Source organism: Nilaparvata lugens, chromosome 9 (assembly GCF_014356525.2).
Source record: "Nilaparvata lugens isolate BPH chromosome 9, ASM1435652v1, whole genome shotgun sequence".
In the NCBI taxonomy this organism is placed as follows: domain Eukaryota; kingdom Metazoa; phylum Arthropoda; class Insecta; order Hemiptera; family Delphacidae; genus Nilaparvata; species Nilaparvata lugens.
This window is the reverse complement of record NC_052512.1, coordinates 12,789,615-12,802,720: the sequence shown is the minus strand read 5'-3', so window position 1 is coordinate 12,802,720 and position 13,106 is coordinate 12,789,615. Positions and strand designations below refer to the sequence as shown.

Sequence of the window (13,106 nt, the reverse complement as noted above, 5' to 3'; positions counted from 1 at the left end):
TTTTTTTCTTATTTTTACCTCTACTATCACGTATTAAATTATTTTACCATAATTATGAATCACCCTGTACATATATCATCTTATATCTTTCATACATCATCATAGTGAGAATCTATTAAAATTTTCTTATTATATTTTTGTGGCTGCCCCATGAAGCTAATTTTAGCTTATATTGAGGCATTGTACATACTCAGAGATATTTTTGTAAGATTTGAATTTATGGATGGAAATGTTTTAGGAAATACAAATTTGTAGATGTGTTTATTTCGTGGTAATAATGTAAGAGTGATATTTTTATCTAGTGAATTGTGGAGTAGTAATTTTTAATATCTATTTTCACTTGTCTGTAAGTGTCTAGATGTTGTAGATGATTCGGTAAACTATTGAGAATGGATGGTACAAAATATTCTGGTACAGCTTTTCCTATTTCAGTGAAGTATTCTGGTGTTCTATATTGTGTGTGTCTGGTGTTGTATCTGTTTTCATTGGTACGTCGATAAGCATTTTCAAAATAGTACTTCAGCAGTATTATATAATTGTACAGGTTTCTGAATGAGAGCAGTTTTAAAGTGTTTTTATCCACTCCTTGGAAAAATATTCTTTTGATTCTGTTGATTAGCTGACTTACTGGGTTCAATATATAATTGGGTGCATGTCCATAGACAGTTATACCATATCGTATTTGAGATTCAACCAAGCTGAAGTAGACTGTTCGTTTTGCTTTCAGAGGCAGTAATTCTCTCATTTGGTAACACCTATGTGCTATGTACCTCAGTTTTTTTGCTAGCATCTGGGAATGATGGGTGTGCCACTTCATGTTTGAGTCAAAATTCAGTCCAAGATATTTTACTGTATCTGAGTGTTTAATTTTCTTACAGTTGCATGGATTGAAAGTGGTGAAGCATTTATAGTTATGACTTTTATCTCTATTGTTTGGGTCAAGGATGTTTATACTCATTTTTGGGGTTTTAAATACCATTGTTTTTGTCTTTGTACTGTTTATATGTATATAGTTGTTGTGGAAGTATTTTGTTATTGTGTTCAAATCTTTTTGTAAATTTTCAGCTGCAGTTGTTAAACTTTTACTTGCAAATAGCATAGTGGTATCATCCGCATAGTTGTATACTTTTCCCTTGAAGTTGCAGTTTTTAAGATCACTTATATAAGTTGAAGAGTAGTGGTGATAGAGGGGAACCCTGAATGACTCCAAATGTTTGGGATTTTGGTTTACTAATATTGTTTCCAATTTTCACCATTATTTCTCTGTTACTGAAATAATTCTTCAATAACTCTAGATCCATTCCCAATACTCCCATCTTGCTCAACTTCTCTATCAGTATTTCATGCTGGATAGTATCAAATGCCTTGCTCAGATCCAGTAGTACTGCAAGGGTTGTTACTCTTTTATCTATATTCTTATTTATTTTGTATGATACTTTTTCTAGCAGTTGTGTTGTAGATTTGCCGGGTACAAAGCCATATTGGATTTCATTCAGCAGATTGTTTTGTGTTGAATAGTTGAGTAGGTCTTCGTGCATAATAAACTCCAGTATTTTCATTATAATGGAGATCGCACCTATGGGTCTATAGTTTTGTATATCTTTTTTCTGTCCATTTTTATAGATAGGTTTGAGGATCGTTGTCTTCATTTTTGATTGAATTTTTCCTGTTTTTATTATGGTGTTGTATAAGTGTAATAGGATTTCTTTCAAGTTTTCAAAGTGATCTTTTATATGTTTTGGTTTAATATTGTCTATGACGGGTGATACTATATTATATATAATAATAATAATAATAATAATAATATAATAATAATAATAGTAGTAGTAGTAGTAGTAGTAGTAGTACCTAGTATAGTTGACACAAAACACTTCGAATTCAGATTTATTCATTAAAAAAACATCCACAAAATATTAGTGTAACAATAATATAAATAATGGATGATTTGTTGGTGCGCAGGGAGGAGTCGAACTAAATCAGGTAAAGTACACTGGATTGAATTCAGGAAATAATGATACTTAAACATAGCTTGGAATTGAAAGTAAAATATTTAAAAAATATTTATATGATTGTAGTATACACATACAAATTATAATAATAAATTTCAGATCAACGGCGCTTGAGGGTTTCACTCAGCAGTCATTATTTTAATATTGTGTGAGGAAAAATAAAAAACCTAATAATAAGGATGAATATGTGAAATAACATGCTGGCATTTTCAAAGGAAATACTCATCTATTAGGCGAATTTAGGAGAGCCTCCGAAGCCTCTGCCCCAATGTAGAGCAGCCACCTGCTCACTCTACGCTTGTATAAGGCAACGTTGCCTCTACCTTGGGAGAAGGAATTGTCTTAGGTCATAGGAAACTCTGTATAGATTAGACCCAAAATATGGATATTCCATGACAATCTATCATCCACAACTAATCCAAGATATCTTATGGACTGATTTCTTTTCACAACAGTAGAGTTGCACTGCGATCAATTTAATTATAGAAAAGAGGCACATCCAACATGAATTATGACAAAGAATAGGTCAATTAATTTGCTTTTGCAGCATTCAGTTTCAATTTATTGTAATCAAACCAAAGGCAGAATGTATCAAGATCTTGCTGTGTCATTACTTTTGCAGTTCATCTTGTTCCTGATTATGATTGATGATCTGAGACTGGAAGACTCAAGCCTTCTCTTTGCAGATGATACCACAATCATCGGTAGTGGCGGTGGAGCCACAGCGGCAGGATTGGGAGCACAGCCACAGTATACATACTGTATGGAAACTTGGCTAGTACCCTGGCGCAAAAATTCGCCATCTTGTTAGGAAGTTCCGCATTGTAATAGCATTGATGGGAGGTTCGGATCACTTCACTGATCCGGATCAATTGATCTCATTCACTGCCGCGAGCCAATCAGAAGACCAGGATTGGAACTTCCTAAGGTCACGTGACATGTCTAGTATTTGTGCCATGTAAAAAGCATTGGTTAGATAGGCGTTTGATTCACAGTTTCCATTCTGTACCTATTCTGTGGCACAGCAACTCTTTGATGAGACAGGGACTGGTTCTCAGCGAATAGGCTCCTTCTCAATGAAGGAATACCCCAAAAGTGATGTGTAGGCTACACAGATCTTAACCAGGCACCAGTCAACCTCCTTGGTTTCAATATTGATCCAAAGCTGACCTTATTCTTTAAGTGTGCAAGAATAAGCCGTCAAGAGTCTTATATATCTTCAGGAAGCTGAGAAGGCTGCTAAGAATTGAGCGATTGTTGATGTACCATACCTATCGCTACAGTTTTTGGTAGCCACATAAAAAATGTGTTTTTTATAAAAAAACACAGTTTTGATAAAAAAATGAGTGAGCGAGTGAGTATGTGAAAAATCAAAATATCGCATCCCCGAAATTCATATGATGACAATAGCCAGCTGTGAAATATAAACATGATAATTTTAGAGAATTGTGTTCTATTCATCAATAAATAAAAATAACGAGTGAAGCCAATACCTACTACTGTATTACTTAAGTAATAGTAGGTATTGGAAAAGCTCGGTTCCCCGATATTGGTTTACTGATCTGAGGTCATTAATTTATCATATGCCAGAGACATTCTACTGCTTCAAAAGAAAGCTCTTAAAATCATCACATACGGTATATAGCTTAGCAAATATGATGCACATTGCTAGTCATTATGAACATTAGTGTATGCAATTTTTATTGCAGTTCTGATTTTTCAATATATTTTTTGGATACATAGGAGAAGTCCAGAACCAATTTTTATGCAAAATTTTCTTGTGCCAAAAAATTATTACAATTTCAGTTCATTTTCCAGTTTTCAGCTATTTCCGTCAAATCCAGTCATCGAAACAGACAGAAAAAATCGCTCTCGCCTTTTTTACAATATTGATTATAAAATTTTGAATAGAATGGCATCATTCGGAGCTATTCATTGAGTGAAGTAATATTGTAGAGTTGAACATTTTTAGGTTGAGTATATGAGTTTAAGAAAAACATCAATTTTGATGAAGTTTTCAACATTTCCCAAGTGTCATTATTTGAATGTATAATTAATTCAAAACCCTCTGGGCATAATCCTGTGTTCAACAGCCTGAGAACAGGTAGATCGCTTTATCTTAATATATAGATTTCCAGGTAATCAGGTATACTTAATAACAAAGCTCCTTGTATTTTGAAACGTACTTTCTAGCTTTATCCATTATCATCAACTTTATTGTTCTCAAATTGGGAATTCACACAATTTTATAGTTTTATAAAAGATCATGTTCTAATCAAAATTACCAGTTAGATGCACTAAATTTCAGTAACCCAGTTCCTAGTGGCAAGGCGCGCATTGCCATGTGCGCATGTGCTATGAAATGAACATTCTTTCAAATACATTGTACTACGGATAAATTTTATAACGGAGAATTATTGATTCACATTTGTGACGTCTAGCTTCATGAGATTCGCTAGATTCAATCATACGAGATGTAATCAAATTATTTTCACACAATGTTTTTCATTATATAAAATCATATTCCAATAACAATAAGATTCGACCCTTGTATAATTCTTTACATGTTGTGTTTGAGTGTAAAAGTATACTGTTGGCTGCCTGCAAAATTCAGTGAATTATTAGATCAGCGCATGCGCAGTATTCGTTATTCTGGATTTCCAGAGTTCTTTCTGTAAACTTAATCAGCTGTTTACTTTGCCCTCGGCCTTGAGCTATTGAAAAATTTGGCAGTGGTGGTGATTCACGTTTTGAGGTTCGGTTCGGTTCAATTTTTTGGTGAATTTAAAAATTTACCTACTAACAATAATTAGTGTATCAGTCTGTGTGTATTGTTTGTGACACTGAAAATTTGGTACGGTAAGAATTAAACTGTATTAGTTTTTAGAATTCTGTCTGTGAATAACCTTCACGGACCTATTATGTCTGTGTAGACTGTGGCTTTGTTGGTGCTTTCATACAAGTTCACATTCAACCAAGTGTTAAATTTCAAAGTATTTTGTAATTATGGAAGCTCTTATACCAGTTACCAACAAACTTCAAGATGTCTTTAATACAGTCGGCACCGATATTATACAGCTTCCTCAAATAGTTGTAGTTGGCACACAAAGTGCTGGTAAAAGCTCTTTGATTGAGAGTGTAGTCGGAAAAAGTTTCTTGCCGAGAGGAACAGGAATTGTCACCAGGTGTCCCTTGGTTCTTCAACTTCATTACTGTCCTAAAGACGACAGCGAAAAAAGAAATATTGATGATGGAACGTTGAACATTGACGAATGGGGTACATTTTTGCATAGGAAAGGTAAAGTATACAGTGATTTCACTGAGATTCGTAATGAAATTGAATGCGAAACAAACAGGAAAGCCGGAAATAATAAAGGAATTTGCTATGAACCGATAGTGTTGAAAGTATTTTCACCTCATGTACTGAATTTGACGCTGGTCGATCTTCCTGGCTTAACTAAGGTTCCAGTGGGCGATCAGCCCGAAGATATTGAACAACAAATAAGAAAGTTGATTCTCAAGTACATTGGCAATCCTAATTCTATTATACTTGCAGTTATTACTGCCAACACCGACATGGCTACTAACGAAAGTATAAAAATAGCAAAAGAAGTTGATCCGGACGGGCGTCGAACGCTAGCCGTGCTCACCAAGTTGGACTTGATGGACGCTGGAACAGATGCCAACGATATTTTGTGCGGACGTGTCATTCCAGTCAAACTCGGAATAATCGGTGTTGTAAATCGCTCTCAGAAAGACATCAACGAAAACAAATCTATAAAAGACTCTTTGAAAGATGAAGCAAACTTCATACAAAGGAAGTATCCGACGTTAGCTACACAAAACGGTACTCCGTATCTAGTCAAGACACTGAATCGACTGCTGATGCACCATATAAGAGAGTGTCTGCCTGAACTGAAGGCCAGAGTTAATGTGCTAGCTAGTCAGTATAACATCCTTGCCAGTTCTTATGGGGAAGACATATCGGACAAGGGAAAGACACTGCTACAGATAGTCACTAAATTCTCGACCGCTTACTGTTCGACAATAGACGGCACAGCAAAGCATATTGAAACGTCCGAGTTGAGTGGAGGTGCTCGCATCTGTTATATATTCCACGAAACATTCGGAAACGTTCTGAAAAATATCAATCCTCTGACTGGTTTGAGCAAGTTTGACATATTGACAGCGATTCGTAACGCGACTGGACCGCGGCCGGCGCTATTCGTGCCCGAGGTCTCGTTCGAGTTACTCGTCAAGCGCCAGATTCGCCGCCTCGAAGACCCCTCGTTGAGGTGTGTCGAGTTGGTGCACGAGGAGATGCAGCGCATCATTCAGCATTGCGGAGTCGAGTACCAGCAGGAGATTCTTCGCTTTCCCAAGCTGCACGAGAACATCATGGATGTGGTGACAAATCTGCTGCGACAATGTCTGCCCACTACAAATCGTATGGTGGAGAATTTGATAGCGATTGAGTTGGCGTACATCAATACCAAGCACCCCGATTTTTGCAAGGAGTTTGCGTTGGTTACAAACATGTTGAATCCAGCTAATTCGATACGTTCGAACCTCCAGCCGACCACCAATCATAACGATAATGCAGGTCAGTTGAAGCGAGGAGGGGGACAACGATCTCAACCTCAACGTGATGACGAAGGGGAAAATGCAGAGGGAGGAGTGATGGTGAACGGTGAGGCGTCGACAAAGCCCTCTCCCGAACACGAACAAACCACACCGACACCTTCCAGCTTCATGACAGACACCACTCGACGCATGACCGACAAGGAGCTGCGCGACTGTCAGGTGATCGAACGTCTCATCAAGTCCTACTTCTACATAGTGCGCAAGTCCATCCAGGACAGTGTGCCCAAGGTGATAATGCACTTCATGGTGAACCACGTGAAGGAGAACTTGCAGTCTGAGCTGGTGACTCACCTCTACCAAGGCGACAAGATCAATCAGCTGGTGATCGAGTCGCCGCACATAGGCCAGCAACGCAAGGAGGCCGCCGAAATGCTCAAGGCCCTACAGAAAGCGCATCACATCATCAGCGAGATCAGAGAAATACATCTGTGGTAGTTGGCCTACTGGTGAGTGCTCACTTTGATGGAAAGTCCATATTTATAACATCAATATCGATATATTCCCTGCTTGATTCAAATCCAAATTCAATTTTATCAAGCCAAAACACTTAGTTTATATCTACCACTGTTACAATATAATATGTATAGAAATGATTACAAAAATTATAGACATGATTACAAAAAGTATATAATCTACAATTACTTACAAAGTATTAATACAATTGGTTGATTATTTGCTGATCTAAGAAAATGTGGCCCCCATTACATATGAACATGTTTCAGGATGCCAATAATTTTGCTATTGTTTAAGATTTTATGCCAAAAGTAAAAAAAATCCAATAAAGATACATCTTTCGAGTCATTAGAAGTTCATGAAAACCACATTTATATAGGCCTACACAAATTTAAAAAAGAAAACTGATAATTTAAGATGTAGAAATTTTATATAAAATTTAACATAAAAAACATTTATAATACTCATGGGAAAAATCATTAAAATGAAAAAAATAAGAGTGAAACAGTATGGAAATACGGTAAATGACCGTATGGAAATACGGTAATGTAAATAGAAGGTACCGTAAGCTAAGAATATTCAAAGTAACAAAGGCCTGAACTCTGAACTATGTATGGACTTGTGAAGGCTTTGTACAACTGGACTACTGTAGTCCATACGAACAAATCCATACATAGTCCAGGCCTTTGTTCCTTTGGATATTCTTACCTTACATTCTATTTACATACCGTATACAAATTATTAATTTTCATCCACATCTATATCTCGAAACTGGTCACAAATGCAGAAGTACACAATAATTATAACACTATAGTGAGGTCCACGTTATAAAGGCAGTGTTTAATTAGCAATTTTATTGCTATCCTTGTCTATCATTCAACATAGCGGATAGCGCTATCTCTTTCTCGCTTTGCTCTGTTGCCACATTGTTTTTTAACAATGTAGAAATTTAATAAATTAACAAAATATTAAATCTTGATTATGAAAATTTATTATGAAATCATTGAAAAATATAATTTCTTGCTTGATAAAAAATAATTGATAATTTTGAACGAGAATGAACAGTTGATATTACATCAATAAACCGGTATCAGTTACCCTCCATAGAAGGCATTGACAAGACACAGGATCGGCAACGTTGTTCTCCTATCTTTCTCCACTGCCATTATAACGTGGACCTCATTATAGAAGTAGAAACAAACTAGCTTTAATACAGTATAGGTTGAAACTTTATGAGAAAATTCCTTCTTACATTGGTGCTAAATGATACAATAAATTGCCTGCCGAGTTGAGGTCCAAGTCAAAGAGCGTAAGCTCATTCAATAAGAGAATATACAGCTTTCTTGCTGCAATGGCTTACTATAGAGTGAACGATTTCTGTAATACCTAGTACAGGCACTGTAATACAAGTATATGCACTTTATTTTAACTCTCTCGGTTCAATCTTGTTCTCTAATTTTATATTTCATAGATGTGAGGGTTCTTTTAATAACCTATTCTAGTTTAGCCTATATTTCTTTGACGATGTTCAACTGTTTATTATATTGTACTGTATGATATACTGTGCTGGATAAATGGATATCTTATCTTATCTTACAAAATTCCTTTGACTTGGAGCAGATAAATGGAGGGAGATCAGCCAATCACAGTGATGAATAGAGTCATAGGTAGAAGCGCAGTTGCCAATTATTTTTAGACTTAGTTGACTCAGTGCTTTCAGAGAGGAAACTATTCATGTGTGTCATGAGCACTTGAAATTAGAGAACGCTGGCCGGTTTAGAACGGTAACATCGCCGCGGCTGTAACCATACAGTACGCGTCCCGTAGCTTTGCTTCCGTGACTTTGAAACGGCATATAGGCAAGGTATGGTTCGCGGGGTAATAGTTATAGCTTTAAAAAAACATCAGCTTTAGAGACCCTAGATAGAGAAAGCTTCCCACAGATGTTGGATGTTTTTGAACGGGTAGTATTATAGTCGAGTGGCCCTCCGCCGAGAGGCAAAGCTACAGGACCCGGACTATACCTTTCTCTGCTGCGCATGTCCCTCCAAGTCAAAAGTAACTTTATTTATTCAATCATTCAAAATTATACAACTTACAGAAAAGTACTACAGGCTTACGCCCAAAACGGTTCCAATTCTAATTTATACAACAGTTAGTATGTACTATAGGTGTATTTCAGCTGGAAAATGAGGTGAATAGTTTTGTTGATTATGAATGAGTGAGTGAATGAATCAGTTCAACTTTGCTTTTAATAGATAAGTTGATGTTGAATAATGTTTGTTTCAGGCGTTAGAAGGCTATTCCGGTTCGGACATAAGACTGGTGTGCAAAGAAGCGGCAATGTGTTTAATGCGGAAAGCCTTTGCTGCTCTCGAAACTACCCAAAAAAGTAAGCTCCAACTTCTTATTTTTAATTTCAGGAATTATTCCTGATTTAATCAATCGTTGTTTTGTGTTCTATCACAGCCATCTGTACAGCAGTGGCGGCTGGTGATTGAAAATACTGGGGGCTGCTGTTTTTACAATATAATCTTCAATAACTGGTACCTTAATTGACACGCGTCTGATGTGTGGGGAGGAGGTAAGAATTTAACTTAAATGATTAAAACAAATATTTATTCAATTTGTGATTCTATCTTTACACAGCAATAAAAGCCCATCCAAACAAAACATTCTCCAAGTGAAACCATGGCGTAATTGGCAGCTGAGAATTTTCTACTCTGATAAAGATAAACAATGTAATTTTTTACAAAATGATAAATAATTATTCTATATTTCATGGTTCCTGGACAAATGGAAGATTGCATATTATGACACAAAATAATTCAGGACAGTCCATTTTTTATTGGACCAACTTGTTTTGTTTCGAAAATATCAAAACAATTGAACAAGATATTTATTATAATGTTATTTTATTAAGATGATAAATTATTACATCATGCTATTGAGGCTGTTATAATATTATAATAAAGCCCCATCAAAAGATTATATACTCATGGGAGAGCAGATAGCAGACTCACATTCATCAGAATCTGGTACGGGGTAATTTCACATCTAGTGTGGTATGGACTGCTAGCGACTCAAGCGGATGGTTGCAGAAAAATTGCCACCACATTGGTCTTATGGGCTCGAGTGGAGAAATATATCACACTACTAATATACATAGTAATAGTGCGCGTACATGAGTGGTTGCAGGAGGATTGCTACCTCCAATGCTATATTCAATATTCAGTTCCACCACAGCGTCTGATTTCGCGTGAAATGCGTGCACGTTCTACAGTTTGCTGCTCTTATTATAGGATTATGATGAAATTGCGAAGCTAATATCAGTAATTGAGATAATAATAGAATTCACTTATAAATTCACTTAATTTACTCCTAAAAAATATTTCATTTATTGTCATCAAAATAAAGGAGGTTGTGCAACCATGCATCCTTAACACGAGCCGCCACTGCTGTACAGTGAAATTCACCTTATTCTATTCATTCATTAATAATCCAATATCGGGGGACCGAGCTTCGTTCTGGCGTACAAAAGCATAGACAATTTATAACGTAAGAGGAAGAGCCCTTTATCGGGGGACGGAGCTTCGCTCTAATTAATTTCCTGCCGGATATTATTTCTGAGATTATGAGATCAGCGGATTGAATGAAATAGTTCAACTTTTAGTTGAGTTATTTTTGGTAAATTGAATAAATTTCGAAAAATTGATATTTTCAGAAAACTTTTGTTATATTCATGGAAAATGTATCCTTAAAATTACATGGATTCATCTCTTACCGAATTTGAAGTGATCTGTCCCAAAAAATTTAGGCGCTTATATCTCAAAAAGTAATGTTCGGGGAAAAAATGTTTTCCTGAGAAAGCTTTTTTTTTTTATTTTGATAGCTTGATAGTATACAAATCGAAAAACTTTGAAAAATATCACCAGTAGAATAGTTATTTGTGCAACTAGTGCGCAAAGTGACAGTTTGCTGCACCGAAAGAAACGTTTACGCCCGAGCCGTAGGCGAGGGCGGAATGGTTTCTTGAGTGCAGCAGAGGAACTTTGCGCACGTATTTCACATTTAATTTTTCCTACAGTTACCATTGAATATGAAAAGTGGGTAATTATGGATAAAATGATGGCTGAAATCCATCAAATGTTTGTGTGTGTGATGCTGTTATTAATAACTTTAATTCATTTAAAAATGAAAAATCCAATTGAAGTTGAAAATTCTCAGCCAAAGTTCTCATCTTTATTCATTCAAGAATCAGAAAAAATACAGATATAACAAAAAATTCGCATTCAAAATACACGCCAACAGCCATGACTGCAGAATGGCTGAACCGACAAGCGCGCGACCTAGCGGGAAGAATCGTACCTAACTTCGTTTCATCCAACTAAAAACAGTATTCAGATATTTAGACATGGTAAACTTACTAAATTACCGAAAAATAATATAAGTAAACTAAAAAATATTTATAAAATAACATAGACAACAGAAAATATTTTATTGTAGTATATTCTAATATTTTATTAATTTTATTGACATGGATTTCGAACGGTAATTATTTAACCTGAAAATTCGAGTTTCATAATGTGTGTTTGCTACATTTCTCATTGCTTATAGTTGAAATAATTATTACTATCAATAGAAAATAAACATTATTTATTATTAAATGATGAGAAGTTATTATTCAATTATGATTTAGATAAACATTATTCTTGTTTTGGATCTCTAGATTGGGATCTTATCATAAATGTAAGGTAGCCATTGAAATGATTCTTATCTAAATCTAACCACAGTCATTGTTACCAACATAATTTTTGTTTTCGTGCACTAATCCTCCATATAGCCCACCAACTATTTTGTGTTGCCATGTTGCAAATCTGGAGTGCAGGAAAAATTTTTCCCGCACTAGAGCGGAAAAGTGATTCTTTGCGTTTTGTAATCAGTGCAGCAATGGCCACTTTTCAAGGTAACTGTAGGAAAAGTTATTTTTTAGTCATTGCACAGCCATAATTTCAGGAGCTACTGTCAAACATCTGTTTTATTGTTCAAATCCTCTCGCTGATGACAAAACATGCATGATGAACATGTGTGTGTGTTTGTGTCTATATGTTTTTCATGCATGTCATACCGTTAGTGGCCAGCCTTATGTGCACCTGTTGTATGTGAACTGCAAATAATTACAGTAGGCGTCCCGTGGCTTTGAAACGGCATACAGGCAAGGTATGGTTCGCGGGGTAATATTCACGGCTTTGCAAAAACATCAGGCTTCAGAGATCCTTGATCCCTAGATGGAGGAAGCTCCCTACACAAAGAGATACTTCATGAATGAGAGAGTTTCAATGTAACACCAACAATCTATGGAAAGAGCATGTTGAACGAATGTCAGCTGATAGGCTGTGTTGTGTTGAAAGGATGTAACTCCAAAAAGCTTCTTGTGTGAACTTGACGAGATCCATATATATTTCAATATTTGTTGATCAATAAAACTATTCTATTCTAGTAGCCGATAGGCAAAACTAAAGGACCCGGACTGTAATTGACGTTATTTGTCTATTTTTTTTTACTTTCCTTGCCCTACTACCATAGGTAAGGAAAGTATTGCTTTCCAAAAAAAATTAAGGTACCCCAATTTCAAGTTTTCTATACGTTTCAAGGTCCCCTGAGTCCAAAAACATGATTTTTGGGTATTGGTCTGTGTGTGTGTGTGTGTATGTGTGTATGTCTGTGAACACGATAACTCCATTCCTAATTAACCGATTGACTTGAAATTTTAAACTTAAGGTCCTTATACCATGAGGACCCGACAATAAGAAATTCAATAAAATTCAATTCAAGATGGCGGAAAAAATGGCGGATAATTACTAAAAAACCATGTTTTTCACGTTTTTCTCGAAAATGGCTCTAACGATTTTCTCCAAATTTATACCATGGATAGCTATTTATAAGCCCTATCAACTGGCATAAGTCTCATTTCAGGGAAAATTTCAGGAGCTTCGTAAT

At 35.9% G+C, this 13,106-nt stretch overlaps 1 protein-coding gene across 4 annotated transcripts in view; it reads left to right on the top strand.

The window, feature by feature from the left end:
• Positions 1–13,106, top strand: part of LOC111064368 (katanin p60 ATPase-containing subunit A-like 2) — a 51,445-nt gene that overhangs the window by 31,535 nt on the left and 6,804 nt on the right. For 3 of the 4 annotated variants that reach the window (XM_039435500.1, XM_039435499.1, XM_039435498.1), the window contains exon 9: positions 9,396–9,498. In XM_039435500.1, the coding sequence (XP_039291434.1) occupies positions 9,396–9,498 (103 nt within the window). Of the gene's footprint in view, positions 1–4,701; positions 7,100–9,395; positions 9,499–13,106 lie in introns of those variants that run through there. The other variant, XR_005572158.1, reaches the window with a different exon arrangement.